Genomic DNA, 25701 nt, shown 5'->3' on the forward strand with positions numbered 1-25701 from the left:
GGTGCCCATCAGAGGTTCTATGGGAGCAAAATAGTATATTTTCTATTTCTGCTTAATATTAAGATGAAAGAAGGGAAGGAGTTAGAGACCAAGAGGAAAGAGAAGTGGGAAAAAGGGAGGGGGGTCATAGTCTCATAGCCCTTGAGGGAGGGCTGTAGCTGATCATGCATCCATCCCTCCCCCCTCCCCCCAAATCAGACTCAGCTCCCAGAAAGCAGGCACCCTGCCTTCACCACCATTTACGGGGCAGCCATTGTGCCTTGTACTCTGCTCAGTGCTTTGCATACTCTATCGCCTGGGAGGTGGGCATTTCTATCCCTGTTTTACAAATGGGGACAGGAGTGTAGTAGCCTGCCCGAGGCCAACCCCGTGGTGAGCAGCCAAGCTGAGACCTGAACCGGCTCTCACTTTCCCAAGGCCTTGACGGTCTTTCCCTCTCCAGCCTCTGAGACAGTGGGCTGCACATAGTAGGCCAATAAATGATAGTCAGAACTGATGGAAGGAAGGGAGGGAGGGAGGAGAGGGGAGGAAAGGAGAGAGGGGTAAACCAGGGAGATTCCTTGGCAGCTAGAAGATAAATAATAAGGGTGCCGTTTCCCCATGCCAAGCTGGCACTAGGATTGCTGCGCCTTGCCTCATCTTTTCCAGAAGAATGTGAGCCCAAATACGTCAGCCTTCAGGTATGTGGCTGAGGTCTGCGGTTAGAGGCTCTCTCTCTCTCCCCTCTCTCTCTCTCTGTCCTTCCTCTTGCGGCCCCCACCCCGTCTACCTAGCTGGCCCGGCCTCACCCCTCCCCCACCCCAAGCCTGGGTGGGGGGTGCCTGTGGCCAGGCCCCCCAGTGCCGCAGCTCCCCTGCCCAGGGAGAGAATCCGAGCGTGGTGCCGGGGGTGGGCGGGAGCGCCACGTCATCTAACTGGTTGGTCGGGCTCCCAGGCGTCCCGCCCTCCTTGAGCTAATGAGCACCGTGCGACAGGTGCTCGCTCCTCAGTCCCTGGCTTGCCCTGGCTGCGACCGGAGCTGGCCACCTGCCGCCACCCCTTGCACGCCTGTTCGCTCACTCAGCCCCGCGCCCTCCCCGCTCCTGCTCCTGCTCCCGGGCCGGGGGGCCGCGATGGCCTGCCGCTCCTGCGTCGTCGGCTTCAGCAGCTACAGCAGTTGCGAGGCAACCCCAGCCGGAGGCCCTCAGCCTGGGACTTCGGGATGGGACATCTGCGGGGACCCCAGGCCGAGCTTCAGCTCCCGCAGCCTCACGGGCTACTGCCCGTCTGGCACCATCCCTAAGGTGACTGTGAACAGCAGCCTGCTGGTGCCCGTGGACTTCAAGGTGGACCCAGCCATCCAGCAGCTGAAGAACCGGGAGAGGGAGGAGATGAAGGTCCTCAATGATAAATTTGCCTCCCTGATTGGCAAGGTGAGCAGCAGTGTGTGTGTGTTGGGGAAGGGAGGTGGGTGGTTCCTGATAATAAGGGTTGTCAGTCTCGGGCAGGTGGCTGAGCTCTGTATTTACGGAGCATCGTGCCCCACCCCTGCCCGCAGCCAATGGGGAGCCGGCCTGGGCTAAGTCTGAGTAAAGAGATGGGGAGGGAAGTCCCTGATCCATCCTGGTATGCAGCTCAGGGGAGAAAGGAAGCCAGGATGGGCTCTGAGGAATATCTGGATATTAACATGCTGCGTGGCCTGGGGTCATCCCCTCACCGGGGTGGACTAGGGAGGAGAGCGCCAAGGGTAGCAGGAATGGCTGGTGCACACGCAATATGTGATCCTATGCCCAGACGGGTGGACAGAAGAGATGACCTCCCAAGGACCCACCTCATGTCCATCCCTCAGGCCTCTGTCCCGGTGGCATCTCTCCCAAGGCAGACTTGCTTAGCTTCCCAAGATCAGAAGCGCCAACAGGGCCAAGGGGGCGTGTGGGGCCCCAGAAGGAGGCTGCATCTTGGAGCGAGGCTGCACCTTTGGCACGTCAGGAGATAGGAATGCAGGGGATGGATTCAGGGAGCAGGAAGCAGGCGTCCAGGTCTTGGCACCTGCCCGCGTGGAGGGAGTGGGTCCCCAGCACTCACTCTCCCACACTTTCTAGACCTCCCTGCCCACATCCTGAGCACTGGTCTGGGGCACTCGTATCCAACTCTGCCCTAGAGCCAGGTCACGGAGCTCCCTAGGGTGTCCTGCCCACCTCCCACACCTGCTCCTCCCTCACCACTTCCAGGAAGCCTCTCCTCACTGCCCTCCCAGCTCTGCTCCCTCCAGCCGAGCCCAAGAAAAATAATCATAATGGTAACAGCAGCCACTGATTAATTGCTTATATGTGTCAGGCACGGTGCCAAATGCTTCACATTTCTATTTCCCTCAACAGCCTGATGAATGCAGGCATCTTTGTGCCCATTTTACAGATGAGAAAAACTTAACTTTTCTCACCATCCCAGTAAATCCTAGTCCCATCCATCTGCCCCAGCCTCGGTCCTTGTCCACACCCTGGTTTCTCTGATTCAGGGTCTTCTGCATGTTGTTTGTTTCTTCTGTGAGATGGGAGCTGGCAGAGAGACATGGAAGGAGGCATCAGCATGGCTTGGCTCTCTGCAGGAACTTTATGAATATGATGCAATTTAGCCCATACAGCAACACTCTGCAGTGGCTGTTATGTTCCTTACTGTGCAGATGAGGAAACCAAGGACCAGAGTGGCTAAGTGGCTTGCCCAAGGTCACACAGCTGGCAAGTGGTACAGTCTGGATTTGAACTCAGCTCTATGAGACACAAAGCCAGTAGTTTCGGCAGTGGGAATTATTTATTCTCCTGCCCCATTCACACTCCCAGTCCAGTTTCCTCATCCACACCTAGGGTGCCAGGAATCAGAAGATGTGGAGGGGGAATGACTAACTGGAGAAGGACAATTGTCCACCCAGAGGTGGAGTGTCCCTCCCCAAGCCCTGGTTTTCCCTCAGACAACAGCCCAGCTGCCATCGGGAGGCAGGTCCCTGCAGAGCCTCCTCCTCTCCATTCCCAGCTTAATTCCTTAAAAGGAATGCTTCACTGAGCTTCGTAATTTGGCTGAGACGGGTGGCTTTGCTCCCTGGAATGCCAGTGCTGAAATCAGCCTTGTGCCTATGCCACAGGGCCAGGAGGGATGTGTAGGTGAAGGGGGGACCCTCGGGGTTGGGGTCCTGTGCCAGGAGCCAGGGCGAGGCCCTATAAGTCTTTAGCAAGATCAGGGCTTCCCAACCCTCAAGCCTTCAGGGAGTGGTTGGAGCCAGCCTTTTAGGGGCCCTGATTGGTGGGGCTGTGCCCGGGGGAGTCCCCGCTGACCCACCAGCTCTGTGGAGAAGGTGTGTCAGCCCATGCTGTGCCCTTCCTGTCTCTGCAAAGGCTGTTGAGGGCCTCGGTGGATGCAGGCAGCAGTTAAAAGTGTGAAATCTGTAGCCACATGACCGGGTTTGAATCCTAGTTCTGCCACTGACCAGCCATGTAATCTCAGGCAAATTATTTAACCTCTCTGTGCCTCTGTACTCATCAGTGTAATGAGCTTGTCAGAATCGAATGGGATCATTTCGAAAAGCATTTACAGCACACCTGGTACATGGCAGATGCTTTCTAAGGGCTCGTTAAATTTTTAAAAAATCAAATAAATGGGCCCTCGCCCATGTTGCTCCTAGAACCCAGTTAACCCCTTCCAGACAAGAGCCTAGAGAAGAGGGGAGGAGGGGGCCTTGTAGGAGGGGAGTGGAGGGACTTCACAGGAGGGAGCAGCAACTGCCAGAGAGAAGTGTAAAGGCCCAGGGGCAAGAGGCCATGACCTGTGCAGAGCTGGGGATCTGGGCAAGGAGAGGAGACACGGTGGGTCTCTCAGGTTCCACATCCCCTTCCTCAGCCCACCAAGGCACCTAGCACCTAGGAGGAGGAGGGAGACTCCCGAGAGACAGCTGAGGGGCCCTGGGAAGCAGTGTTGGCTCTGCCGCTTGCTGGATGGGTCCTTGGGTGAGCCACTTACCCTCTCTGTAACTTGGAGTCCTCTCTGCTGTGCTTTGCTCAGGGTGGAAGGGCTGGCAAGGCCATGGCCACTGGGGAAGGGGCAGGAGGCGAAGCAGCAGGGTCAAGGCTACGGGCTGGGCCTGCTCTCTCTCACAAGCAGACAATAGAGGGGATGCAGGTGGGACAAGAGAAAGGACTGCCCGCAGCCCACCTAAGGAGGCTGAGAAAAGGGAACCCAAGAGGGTGGTGAAATGCCTGGAGATGGACAGATAGAGGCAGTGTCTTCCCCAAGTCTGGGGACCTCAGGAAGTCACTGGAGCCAGCCCCCTGCCCACAGGGGGAAGGCAAAAATCCTGACAAAGATACTGAACCTCCTTGGGCAGAGCCAACTTCTGGCTGACAGTGAGGGATTCGGTCTCTCAACTCCCTACCTGAGGGCACCTGCATGCCCCAGAGGCACCACCTTTCAGGCTTGCCAGCCTGGACTATCACTGCTTGGGTTGGGGACCTGAAGCCCAGATGTGGTCAGCCTCCCTCCCTCCAAGGAGCCCCAGCCAAGAGCTCCAGCCTGGACATCTCAGTTTCCCCAACAAAGAGCATTTCTCTCCCTGCAGCCCTGCCCTGGCCTGGCCCTGCTTTTGAGCTGTGGAGTTGGGCCACAGTGAGTTTTGGGCCTGCAAGCCTCAGTTTTCTCACCTGTAAAATGGGGAGGCAGATAAACCAAGCATCTCTGGGGCTCCTCCTAGAGCTGCCACTCTATGATCTAAGGCATGGGGGGACAGAGTGGGAGTGCAGCCAGAGCAAAGAGGAAGAGGAATGAGCAGTGAGCTTGGCAGCCTTGTCAGGTTGGAGGCAATTAAGCTGGCACTTCACAGGGCATCTGGATTATCAGCCCTCCCCGGGCCCTTCCTGCAGGGAACATCCCAGATAGAGGGTGACTTTCTATCCCCACCCACTGAGACAACAAGTGACGCCCCTAAGGGCAGCCGGAGACTGGGGGCTGCCCCATCCCCTAAGACCACAAGTGCCCTCTGGCTGGATTGGCTGGCCAAATGCTCCATCCCCCAGGGGGCTAGTGCTGAAACATGGGGGTTTGAGGTTAGACTAAAGGAAGAACTTTTTGGTGCAAAGTGCTTTTCGGTTGCTCATGGGTGGAGAAAGGAATTTCACATCTCTCCTCTCACCCCACCCTCAGTGTAAACACAGGGCTGCTGCTTGTCAAAACTGAGGGAAGGTGGGGCGAGCAGATCCACTCCCCCACCATGCTCCCTCTCACACACACAAAGCAGCGCAGAAACCCTCTAACCTCCATCCCTACCGAACTTGTTTGGCTGCAACTGCAGCAAATGGTAGGCTTAGGGTCAGCTTCCAGCAGAACTTTCCTGTACACTGGGAGTTAAGCAGGAAAATGACAGCCCTCGAACGCCGTCATCATATGCCATCGGCCATTATTCCTGCTGGTGAGGTGCATTGTGACTATCAGAAGGGACTTCCCAAAGGCCTCAGAGCCTCTCAGGAAAAAAGAGGGAAAACCTGGGCATGTGGGCCGGGCAGAGAGACAGAGAGAGAGGAGGGCCCCACCTGGCACCCAGATTCAGGAGGAGCAGCGAGCCCATGAAGTCCAGAGTTGGCAGTGGCCATCAGATGGGCCTGCCTGGGAAGCTTTGTGAGCCCCTGGGCAAGTCCCTTGATGCTGCTGGGCCTCCATCTGCTCCCTCGAAGTGAATGGTAGGGACAAGCTGATCTAAAAGGTTCCGGAAAGTTCCATCGGACTATGTGAGTCCGTGAGCCTGTGCCAGCAGTGGGTGGGAGGAGGCCGGGCCGCCTGCCTGCCATCATAGGGAGCATTATGGGGCTTGTTATCACAACATGCTCATGCCAGCAGAGCCCACACTGCCCCAGAGCCAGGCCTTCCGGGCCTACCCATATCCTGGCACCCAGGGGTGGGGACCTCAAGAGGAGAGTAGATGATACCCAGCCTGACAGAAGGGACAGTAGGATGGACAAATGAGGAGCAGATCAACTGAGGGCCTACTACTCTAGAAAATTGTTAGTCACGGAGGGCTTCCTGCAGGAGGGGAGGAAAGTGCACCTATGGGGACGTGGGGGAGGACCAGGATGGTGGAAAGGAGAGTGCCAAGGGTGAGGACAAGCAGGGTGGAGGGAAGGAGAGGAATCGAGAGGGACCCTGTCAGCCAGACGGTGCCTGGAGTGTGACCCACCAGCCGAGGGGAGCCCTCAGAGGAGTCTGAGCAGGAGAGCCTGAGGATGGAAACAAAACCGGCCTGAACTAGAAGCAAAAGCCATCCCAGGAAGGGTAGCTGGGGTCCCAGGGCCAGCAGCAACTCAAGCAGCACATCATGAAGTGCCTGGATGCCGAGCCCAGCTCTGCCACTTGCCAATTCTGCGATCTTGGGCAAGTTATTTAACCTCTCTGCGCCTCACTTTCCTCATTGGTAAAATGCAGATAATAGTATCTACTCCATCAAGGTGTTATGGGGGCTTTAATGAGTGAAAGATAGCAAGCATTCAGAACAATGCCTGGCACTCGGCACCACATACACATTTGCCATTATTATTTTTATTCCATAGCATACCCCTAGGTTCTCCCGTCAGCCCTCCGAGATGGGCAGGGTAGATATGATCCCCAGCTTCTAGTAGGGGAAACTGAGACTCAGGGGGAATACAAGTCCGTGTTTGTCAGGTGGATTAGCACATAAGTACCAACCAGGCCCTACCCTGCTGAGTTTCCAAAACAAGATGAGACCAGGCTTGTCATGGAGGGGGTGTCAAATGGGCCTCTGACAGCCCCTGTTCCCTGGGGTCTCCCACCCAAGCCCCAGGCAGCACCAGGAGCCTGTCACATGTTGGCACTCTCCCATCCTAGCAGCTCCCCACTTCCCTCATCTAGCTGGCCAGCTCCTCCCCTAGGAAACATTCAGTTGGCTCCACCTCTCTCCCATCCTTCCTTATCTCACCATCTTCCATTTGAACAATCAGCAGTTGGAGAATAGTTCTGGGCCCAGGGTGATTGTATGCAGATGAGGAGCCATCCCTTCTCTGGGAGGCCCCCTTAGCCCCCCTCCTGTCTGCACCTTGCTCCCTCACCGCCACTCTTCTCTCCCAGGTGCAAGCCCTGGAGCAGCGCAACCAGCTGCTGGAGACCCGCTGGAGCTTTCTGCAGAGCCAGGAGTCGGCCACCTTCGACCTCGAGCACCTCTACGAGGAGTACCAGGGCCGGCTGCAGGAGGAACTGCGCAGAGTGAGCCAGGAGCGAGGGCAGCTGGAGGCCAACCTGCGGCAGGTGCTCGAGAAGGTCGAGGAGTTTCGCATCAAGTAGGTGGCGCCCTCGAGGGGCCGTGGGCAGAGCCTGGGTCCGCTCAGGGACCGAGAGAGGGAACCAGCCTGTACTCAGGTGGGAGGACCAAAGCATGTAAGCCAGAGAAAGAGGAAAGAAGATAAGGAACGTTTCTTTAATCCAGAAATAGTGAGGACCCATTATGTGCCTGGCAGTACTCTAAATACTGGGGATACAGCAGTGAGTTCCCAACTACCATCTCAAGTATGACCCTTACAACTAAGTCTGTGGCTGGTTCCCAGCCAAGCACTATGCCTGCCAACCCTTGAGCTCAGCCCCAGCCCGTACCCCCTGCCTCACACAGCCTCCTCTTGGGCCCATGAACACGCTTGCTCTCGCCCACACGGCCCGCTGGCAATGGGAAATTATGTCACCAGCCAGAATAACAGATGGGCTTCTGCTGCAGATAGGGCTTTGGATTTTGATCTCAAGTGAGCTGGAAAGGAAAGGGGAGCGGCTGTGGTGCAGGCAGGGGGTGGAAAGGGTGGGTTTTGTTTATAGAAGGACTCAGTCCCCCGGAGGCGATGTATACCAGGCATTGAGTTAGACGTGGGAACTAGAGAGATGAGGAAAACACAGCCCCAGCTTGCCAACTGCTGTGACAACTTAGTGGGGGAGACGGGTAGGGAGAGCAGCAGCCAGTCGGCAGTGTTGTCAGAGAATAGTAGAGCCAGAAGCATGCCTTGGAAAGGGTTTACTCCTTTACTAGTTTTGTGACTTCAGGCAGGTTGTTTAACACGTGACCCTCAGTTTCCTCCTGTGTAAATGGGACTAATGATGGTTGATGGCGACCTAAGGCTGGGATGGGGAGCCAGTGGCGAGCTCAGTTATCCAGTAGGGGGTAGGATCCGCAGCATCACTTACACTTTCTGGCCATATAACAATTTCCCCAACCCCTCAGCTATAAATGGCAGCTTTCCTATCCCCTAGAAGGCAGAAGTGCCTGGCACACACTGGGCCTGATGCAGATCTGCCAGGCTGAATTGACCAGTCAAGGGGGCAGACCAGGCACTCGGGTGGCTCACAAGCAATGCAGCCCTCTCTGATTGGGCAGTGGGCCAGTCTTCAGGGTCAAGGAGCTGATGGCAGAGCTGAGGCAGAGCATCAGAGGCTGTGCCTTTACCTGCCTCCTAGGGCCAGCATGAGGGGAGCACAGGATGTGGCCTGAACCCCTCTCTCCCCTCCTCCAGTGCGTGGGCTCAGCCCCAAGCCCTGCTCATGTGAGGTGAGGCTGCAGCACCAGGAGGGTGGGAGTGTAGAGCAGCCTGCCCAGGAGTCCAGGGATCCGGCTCAGCTTGCCCACCGCCTCTCTGCCTGACCTCTCCTGCCCGGGCTCATTTAGGGTCATGGGGACAGTCATGCAGGGAGCTCTCCGCACTTTGTGGGCCTCGGTTTCCTCATCCGTGAAATGATCTGGCTGGACCCTCCCGGCCAACAAGCATGTTTTGCAAGTCTAGCCTGGCTGGCCTGGTGACTGAGCCCCTCCTGGACCTGGAGGCCTGGGGCCACATCTCCACCAGCCCCAAACTCCCAGGGCTCCCAGGGAAATGAGACACACAGGAAATCTGTTTACCTGCTCTGAGCTGCCCACCTTCCTGACACCTGACCATTCAGGGGAAACGCATGTCAGCTCACCAGAATCCATGATTCATTTCACAATACCTGCTAGGTCTTTGGCCCTCAAAGGATCAGAGAATAGTAGAGCCAGGAGGATGCCTTGGATCATCCTTTTATAGGGAAGGAAACAGAGGCCCAGAGAGGGCAGGGGCTTGTTGTCTACTCACACAGCCCTGTGTGTTAAGTCTCATCTCAAACCTCGGCCAGCCACCCCGTAAGGCCACTTCCGTAGGCCCAGCCAGATCAAGTCAACAGAAGCACTTGGTAACTGGAAGTTCTGTACAAATACTACTTGTTGTTTTAATCTGACTCATCCTCCTCACTTGGCTTGCTGCCTGGTTTCCATCCACCTTCTGCCCAATTTTACTCTCTTTGGGCTCAGGGAACCCACTGTGATAGGGGAGGGGAGTCCAGGTCCAGGGACAGGGTGGGGGGCTTCTGGGTCTGCATGCCAGAGGCGGGGAAGTTGCAGCCTGGCTGTGCAGAGCCTGGGGCCCCCAGGAGCCAGGAGACGCCAGGCTGATCCCTGACAGGGAGGGGCTGTGCCCTGCCTCTACCAGCCGATGAGATCAGCCTCACTCCCAGAAATAAACAAGCTGCAAAGGGCTTGAGAATGGGTTTGGGAGCTGGTGACTGGCAGAGGGTTGGGGATAGAATGAGGGAGATGGTGTTACCCAAGCCTCTACAGAGGCAGAGACTTCCAAAAGCTTTGAGGCAGGAGGGACCCTGGGACCAGCTAGTCTTCCTCCTTCTCTTCACTAAGGAGGAAGCAGAGGCTTAGCCACGGGAAACCACTTGCCCAAGGCCACACGGCAAGTGGCTCAGAGATGCCACTTGTGTAAGCTGCACACAAGCATCTGGCTGAGGAGGTGAATGGGGCTAAAATCCAGCCAAGCAGGGCTACACATCCCCCGGGAAAAGGAACCTTTTTTTGATGCACACAACTCCTGGGGACAGACTAGCAGTAGCCTTACAGGGACTGGCCCCAAACTGGAACCCGGCATCCAGCCTCAGTCCAGTGTTCACACCGAGCCGCCAGCCTCTCCCCAGGGGGCTGAGGCCTTAGCTGCTCCCACCCACCCAGCCCAGCACACATGGACACCCCGAGTACCCCCCTCAGGCCCCACCCTCCCGGCAGCCTTCTCGGCCAGGGGAGCGTTTCTCAGAGGACCTACCAGGCCTCAGTCTCCTCTAGACTCACCCTGCCCTTCTCCCCTACACCCCTGGCAGGGAAACACAGCTCCTCCCCTCTCCAGCCCAGGGAAAATTCAAGGGGGCGGGAGGCTCTGATGGGACTCGCTGCCCCCAGCCCAAGGCCTGAGGTTTTCCTCCCCAGACTTCTCATAGGACAGAGCTACAAATAAACTGGAGAGCAGGCCAGAAGCAATAAATTTTTCCGTGGGCCACGTGAAAATCAGAGATCAGGGTGATCAGGACATCTCATGGGAAGGACACATGGAGGATGGAAAGAGCAGGGAGTGGGGAAGGAGGAGGTTTGGCACTTTGGAACCCCCCCCATCCCACACCCCAACTTCTCTCCCAAGCTCCTGCCCCCCCAGTTCTGCTATCCGGAGGGGAGGGGAAAAGGCCCAGCCCTGGAGCATGTGCAGGGAGGGCCTGTCAATGAGGGGCTTCTCAACTTGGGGCTCTCCAGGCCCCCCTCCCCAGGAAGGGGATTCCTGAGAGACCCCCCAAATTCCAGTGGGAAGGCTGTTCATACCAGCCCAGAGGATTTGCAGCAATAAGGCTCCCCACAGGTCCTCCCCGGGAGTGCTGGGAGGCCAGGGTCAAGGGCCTGAGGTGGGGGGTGGTGGTGGGGGTTGGTGTTAGGGAGACCTGAGCTCAGGTGATAAGAACAGTCAGGGCTTTGGTGAGTGCAGGACGATGGTGTAAACGTTCATTGTCTTAACTGATGTGGTCCTCACGACATCACTGTTGTCACAGCTGAGGCACAGACGAGTAACTTATCCAGGGCTGCATGGCTAGTTAGCAAGGAAGGCAGGATTTGAGCCTGAGTAGTTGGGCTCTGGAGTCCAGGCCTACCCACCCCACCACGGTAGCCTCCAAGACCTTCTCTCACCTCCCTGTCCTCCTCTGTAAAATGGGACCAGTAGGACCTCCCTAGCTGGGGACTCGGGGGCTCATGGGAGAGAGGGCAGAGACGGCACCAAGCACAGGGCAGGCATGGCCCGCGGCACCTGTCACTCCTTGGATGGCCCCAGACACCAGAACAGTCTCCCCGGCCAACCACTCTGTCCCGGCCCCTGTGATCTGCACCCTCGGAGCCACTCTTGGGCTCCTGGAAGCCAAGGCCAAGGCCAGTGAGGGTGTCCGCATCCAGCACACTGAGTGCCAGAGACCCAGAGCCTCTCTCAGGGCCCCTCTAGACCAGGCTCCCCTCAGCTCCTCGGGTGGGCTAGCACAGCAGAAGGCGTGAGGGGGGGTGGCAGGTGTGGCCAGCTGGTGTGGCGATAGGTGACGCTGCCCCCTGTGCAAGGTCAGGGACTGGGACAGGTAGGCAGCTGTAATTAGAGCCGCCAGTGAATCAGGCATTCGCTGGAAAGGAGGGCGGGAAAGAGGAAGCCACCGATCCTCGCATCTGCTGGGGCAGGTGCAGGCTGAGGGAAGGGAAGTCTGAGGCTGGTAGACACCCACCCCCATGGGGGAGAGACAAATGTCTTGATTGGAGGAAGAGGGTAAGGTCAGGGACCAGAGTCCAGTTCTCCTACCCAACAGTGTCCTCGCTCCAAACACCAGGTGGACTTGAGTAAGAAGGAAGAAGGGGCCAAAACTGAGAAGGGAGGAAAGCCACCTGTATTGAACACTGTACTTGTCAGTCATTGCATCGGAGGATGACTTTGTCTCACACACACACACAACCCCACTCCCAACACACACACGCCTTAGACACGAGGAAGCCAAGGGAGAAGGGGTGAAGGTCCCTGCCCCAAATCACAACTGCGGGGGTCTCTGACTGCAAAGCCCATGCCCTTCCTCTCCTCCCTTTAGAGGGAACATCCCCCTTTAGTGGGATGGTGTCCAACCTTCTAACAAGCTCAGAAGGGAGGAAGATGGAACTGCAGGGAAGGGATAGAGGTGGGAAAGAGAGGTATAAGCAGGGGGCTAGGAACAGACTTAACCAAAGGCACAGCTTGTTTGAATCTGAGCCTCCCAGAGAAGGAGTTTGGGGAAAGGCAACAGACCAAGGTGTACAATCTGGGAAGGCTTCCTGGAGGAGGTGAATGCAGAGCCAAGCCAGAGGAGGGGCAGATGCCTCTAGGAGAAGATCATCAGGAGGGAGTGGGAGTGAGAGAAGGAGAAGTGGGTTTGCCTTCTTCCCCAGATGCTACACCAGGGTGTCATGGGGGAGGAGATTTATCCTACAAGACATGGGGCTGCCTTCTCCTGAAGGAAGGGCCTGTTTTTCCTAATCTGCTCAGGCACCAAATGGGATAGCAGAGGCCTTGCGCCCCACCCCCCAAGGAGGGTTAACCAAACTTCAAGCTCCCACCACATCCAGCTGAGCACCGACCTCAGGCCCTCTCTCTCCCTCTCCCCCTCTCCCAGGTATGAGGACGAGAATTCCAAGCGTACAAACATGGAGTTCACCTTCGTTCAGCTGAAGAAGGTAACATGCCGAGCCTGCCCCGGGCCCCTTCCTCATACATCCTTTATCCTCAAGCAAAATCCCCAGAGGCTTGATTCCCAGGACCAAGAAACAGAAAGCAGACAGACAGGCAGAAGAACCTGTCCCCACCCTGGTCTCCTTTCTCCTGGGGTCTGAGCCAGGTCCCCTCCTGGGATCCCCCCACTCATGCCCCCATTCTCACTCATGAAGCAAACCCCCCACCACTCCTGTCCCAGGACCACTCATTCCCTCTCCATTCCTCCCAACCCCCAGGACCTGGACACTGAGTGTCTCCGACGGACTGAACTGGAAACCAAGTTAAAAGGCCTGAAGAGCTTCGTGGAGCTGATGAGAACCATTCTACGAGCAGGTGAGCAAGATGGGCCCGGTGGTCCGTCAAGCCAATGAGCTGACTGGCCCATGGGAAAGGGATGTAGGGGCAGCCGGTGGGTGGGTGGGAATTGCAGGCCTCACTTATCCTTCTCTGTCTAGACATAACAATTCCCCAACCCCTTCCTGTGCTGCAGTCACAAATCCCACACGTCTCCCTATCGCTCATTCACCTGGAGCACCGACAGATTCCCAAAAGGCCACTCTCTCAGGGAGAACTCATGTCTTGGTGTGTGTGCAGAGTGCCAGGAACGCACAGGGGACCACGAGCATCTGGGCAAGGCTGGGGAGGCTGGGCGCAGAGGCAGGGAACCAGGCGGCCTCAAACAACCGTGCTCATCAAACGAGTCCCTCTCCAGTCCCTGCAGCCTAAATCTCAGGCACTCGCAGTCCCAGCTCTGATAGGCATGCATTTCACCGTCCCTGTTCAGCAAGGGCAGGTACCCGGGGTCAGATTCTTCAGGTCCAGACAAGGCTAGCTTCTGGGGGAACAAAAATGGCCCAGCAAATGCCTCTGTCCTCAACTGAGCCTGAGTGCATGAGGGCCCAGCAAGTCCCAGCCTGCCACCTGTACATTGTCATTTTGGGCCCCACTGGAGGATGCTGGCTGCTACCCCTCTGCTTCCACCCTGGCTTCCTGGGCATCCTACAGGATATGTGTCCTCCTCTCCACGGTCATTATTTTGGGGTGAGGAGGTGAGGCCACTTCCACAAATGCCCTCAGCTCAGCTGAGAGTATGGCCAAACTGTTGCTGGGGATGACAGGCCTTGGCAGCCCGTGTGCTGCAACTGCCAAGCTATGGCGGTGCAGCCAAGGTCAATCACAAACTTCTGCTAAATGGGCTGCTAACCACAGCAAAAGGGCCACACTCCTTTCCAACAGGCTCAGCCCCCAGCTGAGGCTTCTGTGGGTCTGAGACCTGTTTGTGGCCATGGGAGGTAGCAGAGCAGAGAGAGCACCGTGAGCCTTGGGACCAGCTGGAAGGCAGCCCTCCCACGCAGACCACCCCCACCAGCAGCCCTGAAAAGCTTCACATCCCTGGCCAAAGCCCTCCGTAGCCAGGCCAAGCCCCATGGCTTCATGAGAGGCCGCCCCGGGCCCCATGCCCGCTGATCGGCCTGAGGAGTAGGCTAGGGGCTCCTCTGCCCAAACTCACGTGGGCTGATGCAGCCCGACAGACGTTAGCAGGGCTGATGGCTCAGAATCTACACTCCACCCTGCTCTCCTATATGTCTCAGCAAGCTCAGAGCCCAAGCTCTAAGGCAGAATGGAGGCCCTGCAGATGGGGAGATATAACCAGAAGAAGGCTGGGCGTAGCCAGCAATATACATGGGTATTGCCAGAGACATACTCAAAAGCCAGGGCTACAGACTCCATTTAGAATTTGGCAGCCCTTGGGCCCCAATCCCACCATCTGTCTTTCACCGTTTCTATGACCGTGGGGAAGGTATTTCTCCTCTGTTCCTCAGTTTCCCCACCTGTGAAGTGGGAAGAGTAATAGGACCAGCCTCTCAGGGTTGAGATGGGGCCTGCCGCCACTCATTCATTTAACAAATGTTTACTGTGTGTCAGGCACCAATATCGTAGTGGAGAGTATGACAGACAGAGTCCCTGCTATTGATGAAGGCACAGCTTAGGTGAGAGGCGACAGGAAATAGGCAGGAAACAAATATTTGAACCAGATCATTCCAAAGGGTGATAAGTGCTAGAATGAAAACAAAAAAAACCCACAGGGGATGTGATAGTGCCGGAGGGAGGGGGGCCCTTCCTACCCAGTGGCTGGTGGAGGGAGGAGGCTTTCAGAAGAGATGCCAGACAGCAGAGGCCCAAAGATGGGGAAGATCCAGCCCGGTGGAGATTTGGATGGAAGGCATCCCAGGCAGAAGGAAGAGCTGTGCAAAGGCCCTAAGGCAGGAGTGAGTTTGGTGACTAAAGGAAAGAAAGAAGATGGTGTGGCTGGAGCCAAGAGGGCAAGCTGGGGGGCCTTAGGAGATTGGTCCGAGAACCTGGTGGGAGTCAGGCCAGGGAGGGCCTTGGGCCCCTGATGAGCATTTGCATCTTGTTCTAAGCGCGATGGGCAGGCCACTGGTGGGAACTGGGAAGGGGTGATGCACGGGTGGGTGGTCAGGGTATGGTTTTGTCCTTTTGTAAGACTGCTTGTGGAGAAGGGAGTGCAGTGAACGTAGACACGCTCAGTACATTGTAACAGTTATTATTACCTTTGGAAGCAGCAAGGTGGCAAGCTGGTGTTGGGAATCAAAGATCAGACTTCTCTCTATATAGCAGTACAGGCTAGGAAGGCAACACTTACTCTTGGCTAAAAAAGTTTCCCCACACTCTAAGCCAGTGCTATCTAAGAGAAACATAATGTGAGCCACGTACGTAATTTTAAACTTTCTAGTAGCCAGATTTTAAAAAAGAAAAGAAAAAGATAAAATTAATTTTAACAGTACATTTTACTTAGCCCAGTATAACCAAAATATTATTATTTCAACATGTAGTCAATCTAAAAATGAATTGGATATTTTACATTCTTTTTCTCTTATTAAGTCTTTGAAATCTGGTGTGTATTTTACACTTACAGCTCATCTCCATTCAGACTAGCCACGTTTCAGATGCTCAATAGCTAGTGGCTACCACATTGGACAGCACAAGCCTAAGCAAAGGAAAGTGCCAACCACAGCTGCCTTGGGGGGGAGAAAAACATGGTGGAAAGAGAGCAGCCCCAGGGGGCAGGACTCAGTAGTTTCAACTGTGGAGCAGGCACCAAATCCCAAAGCACTGTGGAACAGGCCTACCCCCTGCTTCCCAGAAAACAGCCCTCCCCTCCCCGACACACACGCATACACACACACACGTGTGTGCACCCACATCCTGGGAGCCCTGCCCGAAGGCTGCCTGGGCCTTCCCAGAGTCCATGAGCAGCTCTGAATAAGGAGAAGCCCTGACAAGATCTGAAAAGCCCTTCCTAACCAACTCGGCAGGAGCTGATGGCCAGGGGGCAACCTGAGACCCCATCACACACTGCTGCCTCCTCGGGGACCCCTCTACCCCTCCCTTCCATCACTGGGCTTCACGGCTGCCAGCCCTCTGGGGACACAAAACTAGCGAGAAGACCCTGGCCAGCAAAGGCTCTCCATCCCCCTCAGCTTCCGGGGTGAACTCCGGCTCCTGAGTACATTTGGGGCCTGGCTGCATCCAGCCAGAAGGCCACGTGCCCCACGCACAAACTCTGGTTGAGGGTGATTAGCTGCAGACCTGCTGACAGCCCCCTGCAGCAGGTGTGCTGCCTGGGACAGCCATCCTGCAGAGCAAGCCCCGTGCTGTCTAAGCAGCTCTGGCCCCTGTCCCTGGACACGTCATCCAGGCTCCATCACCTTTACCAATACAATAGTCATCTTAGCTACTGTTTACTGAGTGCCTTCTATATTCCAGGTGCTGTGCTAAGTGCTTTCCATACCGAGTCTCATTCCATCCTCCCAACAGCCCTAAAAGGCAGGCAGTTTGGCATAATGATTAAAAGAGCACAGACTTTAGAGCAGCTTGGATTTGAATCCTGGCTCAGTAATTATGTGAACTTGAGCAGGTTATTTTAATCTCTCTCTGTCTCCATTTCCCCATCTGTGAAATGAAGAGAATAATAGTGCCTACTTTATTGGACTGTTGTGAGGATTAATTTTGTTACTATATCCTCAAGCATTCCCTTAGAACAGTGTCTGGCACGTGGTAGACATTTAATAAAGGTTAGCTGGTTTCTGCTCTATAATTATACCCATTTTACAGATGAGCAAAATTGAGGCTCAGAGAGGTTTAAAAACTGGGCTGGGGCTATTCAGCTAATAAGAGGTGGTGGTAACCGGAGCCCTGTGCCATGAAGCACTTCATTTTCTTTTTTAAATTGGCCTCTCTCATGGTGGAGTGCCAGGCATGGCTGTAGGCAATGAGGGCGTGTTGGTGCAAGACATAGTTTATTCATCTGATTCCCCAGTCTGTGTCCCCCTGAATCCTACCCTCCCTCTACACATATTGGTTATAGCCGTGGAACAGCCCGGGACAACTTCAGTCCAGCCTGTCACTCTGCACGGTGTACCCATGTTGGCGTCAGAACCCAGGACTCCTCAGATTCAGCCAGAGCTGTTGGCTTTGTACCCTGGGCCCATATTCCCAAACTTCATCCTAGGGACATGCCTCCCACCCTTTGAAGCATGACAGTTTACTGACCAGCTCTAAATTACCCCATTGGAGTAACCTCCTGCCCTGACCAGGGACCTTGGTGACAGCCCCACACACAGCATCCCGCTCGGCTCAGGCACCTCGGGGAGACCCCAGCCTGCTCCTCGGCTGAATTCTTGCCAATGTGGCAGCCGCATCCTCTGAGGGGCCCCTCTCCTGGTGGCACCCCCACGCCACACGAGTGAGCATCGTCATACCCTCTGCAGCTCGGCTGGGGCCAGCTGTCTGAACAGCTGTGGGGTTCTTCTGAATCCTCCACTTCCTGTCTCTATTTACCAAGCTCTGGCTTAACCTGCCTCTTTGCAGAAGGAAACAGAGGTGCTCCACCAGCCATGTCCTGCCAATCCTGATGGCCCCATTGGGGAAGACCTCCTCCCCACTCAGCAGTGAGGCCTGACTGTGGCCAGGCCTTTTCCTGGGCTCTAACAAATGCCAAATTTGGCCTGAGCCAGAAGTGCCGTTGTGGGGCTCTGTCTGGAATTCTGCACGCCACTGAGATGCCCCGAAGCTGCATCTCTGAAACTGCCCACAGTCGGGCTGTTGCTGCCAAGTGGGAAATGTCATTCTCGTGGTGACCAGGGGCCGCCGTGGTGAGCACGAGTCCGTTGTAACCACCAGCCTTATTCTGGCCCAGGTGGTGCCCTTAGCCTGCTTCAGCTCAGAGATCTCTGCTAAGCTCATTTGAAAATCAACCAAAACCCCCAACGGGAGACCACCGCACCACCCCCAGCGAGGGCAACTGGCCCGGTCTAGGCAGTCACTGAGCCCAGCACCCTGCTGGCTGCAGGATGGAGGCAGGTGCCCCTCGTCACTGGGAGATGCTGGTGGGTGGGGCGCAGCAGGCGAGCAGAAGGGGCGGGTGGCCCCCTGAGCAGCCTTCACAGCTGCCCCCGAGGCTCTCGCCGGCCCACCCTTGCCCCCGCAGTCTGCAGCCACAGCAAGGGGCTCAGAAGTACCAGCCACCGCCAGGTACGGAAACCAGAGCCTCAACCACAGCCTCTAGGAGCATGAAGATGGGCAGAGGGTCAGGAGGGGCCTGAAGTCAGGGGCCAGAGGTCAGAACACCCAACACTGAGCCTGGATCTGAGCAGCCTCTATATCCACCTGCCGGTTTTCAGAAATACATGAGTCAGACAAGCATGTTGTAAACACCAGTACGGGGGTGCAGTAAGCCAATCCCCGATTGCAGGAAACTACAATTCAAACAACTTGTTTTGTTTTGTTTTGTTTTTTCCCAATAAGAAAAAATTGCAAGGGGAAAAAAAAAAACAGAGAGAAGTGGAAGGGTTATCTATAGATTAAAAGAGGCCAACAGGCCTCTTTTATGGACCAATTGCAATGGAAGGAACTTGTTTGGATCCTGACTCAAACAAACATGAGCCAACCAGGGAAATGGAGATCCTGATTTTGATGATTGAAATAGGGGTCTAGACTGGGCTGTGGGTGACAGAAGGAGTAAGTGTCCAGCCCAGGTCCTACATCCTCCCTCCCCAAGGGTGAGGCCCACCCCCACCTCCCCCCAGGCCCCTGCCTCTCGAGTCTCTGCAGCCGACTATCTCCCTGCACGATGCTGGCAAAGTACACTCTGTTTACTCCCCACTTGCTCCTCTTCCCATGCTGAGTCCCGCCAGGGGAAGGGCCCAGCACCCAGAGGTGACACCCTGCAGCCCTTATGGACCCTTCTGTGCCCTCCTGCCTTCCTCTCCTGCCCCCCTGCACAACCCTGAGCATTCTGGCCCAAAAGATGCCAGGCTGTGGGCATAATGGAAAGCCGGTCTAGTGCTAGAAAGATGGAGAGGGCTTCAGCTTCTGGTCCCCTCCCCTCCATGGGAGACACAGCAGCAAAGAGAACAAGAGCTCTGGAGTCCAGCTCTGCCTCTTACCTCTTGGTGCCTCAGTTTCCTCCTCTGTAATCTGGGACTCACAGACTGCCTGCCTCCTGAGGATTAACTGTGAGGATGCCAGCCCTGTTGTGCAGTGAGCCCTCAGTGAAATGGTAGAATGTACCATTTCCAGGGGGCTCCAGGGATGTGGGGTGGCATTTTCTGAGCAGGGAAGAGGACAGAAAGGAGGGAAGAGAAGGGCTCCTAGGACCCAGGGAGGAAAGAAGAAAATACCATGGCTACATCCTGCGTTGTTACCTGGCAAGCCCAGGGTGGTCCCGAAGTGTCAGCATCAGAAGCAGCACCTCAGCTGTGGTACCCTGTACCCATTGCCAAAGGGGCAGGGGAAGGGGAGTGCAAGCTTGTCAGCCTCTAGCCCACCCCATCCCCATCATCTTGCATGGGGGCTTCCATTCCGACATTTAGTAACAAACTGAGAAGCTCTTTTGTGCCAGATCCTGTGCCAGCCATGGGGGCCCAGAGAGGGAAGGGCTCTGCCAGGCCCTTGGGGAGCTCCCGGGCCCATGCGGGAGGCAGAGCCATGATGGTGAGCAGGGGGGCCTAGCTTGCCCCACTCCTGGGCCTTCTCCCCACAGCCAGGGAGAGGGCAACAGAGCGGAGAGTGGGGAAACCGGAGGGTTTCCCTGCCCCCTCCCCTCTGCTCAGAGAGGGAGAGCAATGGTGGGGGTGCAGGAGCTGTTGACCTGCTTCCCAAGGGTCTCAGCCAGGTGTTCCTGGTAGGGAGGTGTTCAGCCATTGCTCACGGCTTCAGGGAGATAGGCAGGGGCAGCCCCTCTCTCCGCTCACCCTAGGGTGAAAGGACTGAGGTGCCAGAGGGTCCCTGTGCCCTCCCCGAGTCCTGAGCCCCCACATCTGTGCCTGGCCAGGAGCTGAAGGACCTGGCGGCCCAAGTGAAGGACGTGTCGGTGACCGTGGGCCTAGACAGCCGCTGCCACGTCGATCTGAGCGGCCTCATTGAGGAGGTGAAGGCCCAGTACGACGCCATCACAGCCCACAGCCTGGAGGAGGCCACGGCATACTCCCGCAGCCAGGTGCGGCCGGCTGACCTCACGGGGCTGGGAGGGGACAGCGGAGCAGCACCCTTGGGCCACAGCAGGGGCTGGTCCAGTGATGACTGAGGTCTCCTGAAGCTCTGAGATTCCATGAGAGGGGAAGGGAAATGTGCAGGAAAGGGGCAATGGGGTGGCGGGCCAGAGGGTGGCCAGGGACCACAGCAGTCAGTGCTCAGGCAGGTGTGGAGAATATGCCAGGCCCCAAGGGGCAGTCGGGAAGTTAGTCTGGGGTCTGTGCCCTCTGGGAGCTTGTAGTGGCGCTGAGCCCCTGCAGTGCCAGGCCATGTATGGGCACCACCCAGGGGCTCAATCTAGGGCAGCTTAGAGGAGGCTGTGCAGAATGGGATGTAGTGGGAAAGCTGGAGAGGGAGCTGTGCACCACAGAGGAGGAGATGGGGTGGGGATGGGGGAGGCAGAGTGTGAACAAAAGGAGCAAAAGTTGAGGGGGCAAGGGGGCTGGGAGGGACACAGTGAGCTGTCCCTCACTGCACCCTCCTCTACTCCCATCCAGCTGGAGGAGCGGGCTGCCTGCTCAGCCGAGTATGGGAAAAGCCTCCAGAGCTGCCGCAGCGAGATCGCTGACCTCAACGTGCACATCCAGAAGCTCCGATCCCAGATCCTCTCCATCCAGAGCCATGTGAGTGCCCAGAGGCATGGAGAGCACATACTTGCACATGCACACGCGCTGTGCACAGGAAAGGCCTGAGTGACCATGCCCCTCAGTGCCTCAGTTTGCTCACCTGTCAAATGGGATAGTAGCATAGCCTCCTGCAATGGTTAAGAGGATCACATGAGCTTTGCATGTGAAAGTGCTTTGTAAATTGGCCAGGGCTGTTGGAACGTTGGACAGCCCCCCACTACACATGCCCCAAAGCTACTGCCTTCCTCCCAGGCTTCCTATAACTATACAGAGGAGCAGAGAGAGAGAGAGAGAGAGAGAGAGAGAGAGAGAGAGAGAGAGAGAGAGAGTGTGTGTGCACACAGAGGCCTAGGCCCCAGCCTCTGACCTGGACAAGCATCCAGAGCAAGTGCCTCTCTTTAAGGGCGGCGGGGATAGGCTCCTTTGGTGGCTGGTGGTATTGCCCTCTGGCTTTAGGAAAGTGTCCTTAGTTCTAACTGAACTCCCTCTTACTGCGCTGCAACCACTGCCACACCCAGGAAGGCCATTGCTCAGCCTTCTGTCCCCACGCACACTCCCACCAAGGCCCAAGGTGGGCTCCAGGCCCTGGCCCCGGCCCGCTCTCTCCCTCCCGCCTCCAATTTCTAACTCCTTCCTTCTGTTATCCTCACTGCAGTGCCTGAAACTGGAGGAGAACATCAAGGGGGCTGAGGAGGAAGGTGAGCTGGCCTTCCAGGACGCCAAGGCCAAGCTGGCCCAGCTGGAGGCCGCCCTGCATCAGGCCAAGCAGGACATGGCGCTGCAGCTAAAAGAGTACCAGGAGCTGATGAACGTCAAGCTGGCCCTGGACGTGGAGATCGCCACCTACAGGCGCCTGCTGGAGGGCGAGGAGTGCAGGTGAGAGCCGAGATCGGTGGGGTAGGGCCAGGGGAGACGGAGAGCTAGAGGACCCGCCCCACACGAAGCCAGCCTCCGCTTCCAGCATGGTGCGGTGAGCCTGACAGGCCTGGTTTCAAGTCCTGGCTCAGCCACTTACAAACCGGAGATCTTGACCCAGTTAATTAAATTCTGTTTCCCCATCTGGAAAATAGGGCTGATCATGAACATTGCCCCACCTTACAGAGTAGATTAATGAGATCCTGACAAAATAAGTGCTCAGTAAAGGTTAACAGAGGCCCAGAGAGGACACGCTGGCCAGCCAGGGTCACACAGCAGGGCAATCCTGGGGGCTGGGAGTGGCAACCAAGAATTCCCCTCCTCCTGCCAGACCCCATGCCTCCAATCTCAGGGGAGCTTAAGCCTTGGGCTCTCTTCACACCCCACCATCTCCCCCTTACCCCCAACTAGGGTGGACTTGCCCTCAGCCACCGTGGTCAGCACTGTGCAGTCCCGATCCAGAATTGGTGAGTCTACCTGCCCCCAAGAACCCAGGGTGGGGAGGGAGACACAGTGGAGGGGGACCATGACCCTAAAGACATCATTTTAAGTGGCTCCCCACCCCTAGCCCCTTCCCTCCCCCACCCCTCATCTCTCCTGTAGCTGCCTCCAAGTCAGGCTTCTCCACGGCCCCCACCCGCAAGATGAAGAATGGCAAAGGGCATGTGATCAAAATCACCGAAACGTCGGAGAAGTTCCTCTCACAGGAGTCAGAGGCCTCAGACTAAGGCAGCTGGACCCCTACTGCAGCAGGAGGGACTTCAGCTAGACTCAAGAAAGCAGCTTGGAGCCTCTGGGCTGGGATGGGAGGCAAAACCTGATAGTGAACTGAGAGGAGGAGGGTTCCAACTCCTCTGAGAGGATACTGAACTGAAAGGAGACATTTGTGGGTTGCCCAGGGGTAGGAGAGGGGTGTCCCCAGATATTTAGATCCCCTCCACTCCATATCAACATCTCACAGTCCCACCCTTCCAACCTTCTGACCAGAGTTTCTCCTGAGGGGGTAAACTGGAATTTGAGATGAGTTTTGTCTCTACTTCCTCTCTCCTTGAGGCTCCTTCCCCAACGCAGGGCTTGAACCAATGTCACTCTGACCCTTTGGCCCAACCCTTGCCCTAAACTTACATCTCAAGCCTTGCCTTGCCTCTGCGTCAGAACCAAGGCTGGTGCCCTCACTTGCCCAACCGAGCCCCAGCCTGGACTGGGGCCTGGTGAGCACTGGGACACCCCACTCACGGAGGCTGGGTGCTGAGTACCTACCTCCTGGCCTTCCTGCACCACTGGGGCTCCCCAGTCACCTGACAGTATTAGGGAGCAAGGGGAGGAGAGCCCCTGGTGTTTGGGACCTGAGCCTGGACATCTGAGATCAGCCCAGACCCCTCTGTCCCCTCTCCTCCTGTGGGTCCCTCCCAGAAGGTCTCAGTCAGAACCGGACCGGCAGGGTGTGGGGGTGCCTCCCCCAACCAGCTCCCAGCGCCTTCTCCAAAGCTATTCTTGCCATGATCAACTCCCTGGGGTATAGGCCAGATGGCAGCCTGGGCCCGGGCAGGAGAAGGAGATCTCTCACCTCCCTGCCAGCCCTGGGTTCACAACCCCTGCCTGGGATCTGAGCGCTCCACCCCTGCAGCCCAGGCCCTCCCCGGCCCAAACACATGATCTTGGAGCACCAGGTCCTGGAGACCCCAGCTCCACTCCTGCCGTGAAACCCCAGGCCCATTTCCCACCAATGCCACTTCTCAGGGCCCCTGTTATCTCCATCAGCCCAAACAGCCTGGCCCTCCCCTTCCTTTGCATTCATCAAAGAGCCTGGGAACACCACGCGCCTCTGAGGTTACAGCTGCTTCTTTCCTAGGGGTGTCCTGCCCTTGACCTCTACCATCCTCCCTCTGTCCATGCCCACTCTCCCGGCATCCCACGGAGCCTGGAGGAAGGCACAGTCCAGGCCGGTCTGGGAGCCTCTGAGCCCTGGAGGTCAGGCTGGGGAGCCTCAATGGCAGTCTTACAAGGGCCCAAGCAAAGAGAAAAGTTCTGGGGTCTTATAGGAGCGCTCCTCTTTTCTCCTCTTTTCTCCCACCTTTGCAGTTTGCAGGGGGATCTGAGCAGTTCCAGCCTCCCACTAGACAGGCCCCCTTCTCTCCTGCCCTCTCTTGTCCCCTTGCCCTCACCTCCTCTTCCAGCACCAATCCTGAATACATTCCTCTCATTCTCCAGGACATCGTTACCCCCAGGCCTCCGCCCCGCTAGGTCTTAAGGCCGTCCAGGCCTGTAGGGGGCGCCGGAGGGCTACCGACGCTCAGGCTGGAGGGAGCCCAGACATACACCCATCTCTGTGTCAGGAAATCCCAAAAGAGGGTGCTGACTGCTGCTTTTTCTCAGGCTATTTATTGGTTTCCAAGGGAGCAGTTCCTCAGTGGGGATACAAGATATATAAAGTATATACATTATTTTTTCATAACTTATGTGGCTTTTAACTTATTGCTTCCCTTCCTGTTTCTGCATAATCGATGCGGTATATACTATCTTTCTGGATAGAGAACTTATATCCCAGCCACCCCATCTGACTGGCTGACTATCTTGGGGCGGTGCCCCCTTCTCCCTGCCAAGGGATGAATAAAGTGCTGAGATTTGTCTGTGGATAAAGCCGTGTGTCTGTATTTATCTTCCTTTTGGGATTCGTCAGTCACTGGTCAACCGGGTTGACCACAGGACTTTGGAGATCCTCCAATTATGGGGAAAGGGTCCGGGGACCTAGTTATACCTTTGAGCCAAAACAACTTAACACAAAAAGGTCTCCTGCCCCATCACCCCACAAGGAGCCCATGCCAACACCAGCCTATGTTCTCGGCACTTCCTGACATGTACAGGCACCACGTGGACCCCTTACCAGACACGTCATGGGGCATTCCCCAAGTGGTACAGGGTTCCTCCTCAAACCCTTCTGCCCTGATGGCACAGTCTAGAATATATTCTGATGGGTACAGGCCCAAGCCTGCCAAATCGAATTCTAGCTCAACTGATAAGGACTGAGGACCTTCAAGCCCAGCTCTGTGCTAAACTGCCCAAGATTGCTCTCCACCCCTCAACCTCCAGAAGCTCACAGTCAGAGGTTGGAGAGATAAGACTCAAAATAACCACCCTGGACTTCCTAGTCAAGTGCAGAAATGGGTGCTACTGAAGGTCACAACAGAGAGAGGCTTGTGGAGGCCAAAAGAAGCAGGGAACCCAAGCAGGCTGCTTGGAGGAAGCGGAGATTTCAGGAAGCATGAGGAAGCTGGATAGACGGAAGGAAGAACAGGGGTCTCAAGGAAAGGAATCTCAGGGGATAAAGGGACTTCCAAGCAAATGAAATGGGTTTGTGTCCTGGCCCACCCACTCACCAGCAATGGGACCTCAGGGAAATGGAGCCTCAGTTTCTTCATCTGTAAAATGGAGCAAACCCCTTCCTACTTACCTCACAGGATGGTTGGGAGCTGATAAGATATCTGTGTGCATTCCTGTCTGAAAAGCCACCTCTCTTGTTTCCGGCACTCTGAACTGTAACAGCTCAATAAATGTAAAAGTTTATTAGTCCTCTCACTGTCGGGGCAGAAGATACTAAGGACTAAAGTCGACTGACCGGTTGGGAGATCCAAAACAGGCAACTGAGTCTCGGGCTGACCCACTCAGGGCACAGCCCCAGCCAGGACCGTGGTCGGGGGATTCAGTGACTCAAAAGTTTATTCATTCCCCTGAGGACTCCGAGAAACAGGCTGCACTCTCAGAATTCATGAGAGACTGATAGATAAACCATCCAGAAGAGGCCCAGAGCTGGGATCAGCTCTCAAATTGTTTCTTTGTTTTCTATTTTATGAATTTCTGCCCTTATTTGTTATTTCCTTCCTCCTACTTTCTTTGGGTTTATTATTTTTATCCTTTTCGAACTCCTTGAGTTGAATGCTTAGAATGCTGATTTTCCACCTTTCTTCTTTTCTAATGTAAGATTCTTTGAAGATCAT

The 25701-nt window shown here is 56.1% G+C and overlaps 1 protein-coding gene across 1 annotated transcript; it reads left to right on the top strand.

Annotated features, from left to right (window-relative positions):
- The first annotated feature begins 975 nt into the window (after positions 1-975).
- On the top strand, positions 976-24346 carry KRT80 (keratin 80). Its single transcript, XM_037848016.1, is given in 10 exon segments — positions 976-1412; positions 7096-7304; positions 12511-12571; positions 12845-12931; positions 12933-12941; positions 19966-20130; positions 20663-20788; positions 21447-21667; positions 22118-22173; positions 22310-24346. Coding segments are annotated over 10 exon segments (1359 nt in total). The 5' UTR covers positions 976-1112; the 3' UTR covers positions 22435-24346.
- The last annotated feature ends 1355 nt before the right edge of the window (positions 24347-25701 follow it).

This window comes from Choloepus didactylus, chromosome 8, assembly GCF_015220235.1.
Source record: "Choloepus didactylus isolate mChoDid1 chromosome 8, mChoDid1.pri, whole genome shotgun sequence".
Lineage (NCBI taxonomy): Eukaryota > Metazoa > Chordata > Mammalia > Pilosa > Megalonychidae > Choloepus > Choloepus didactylus.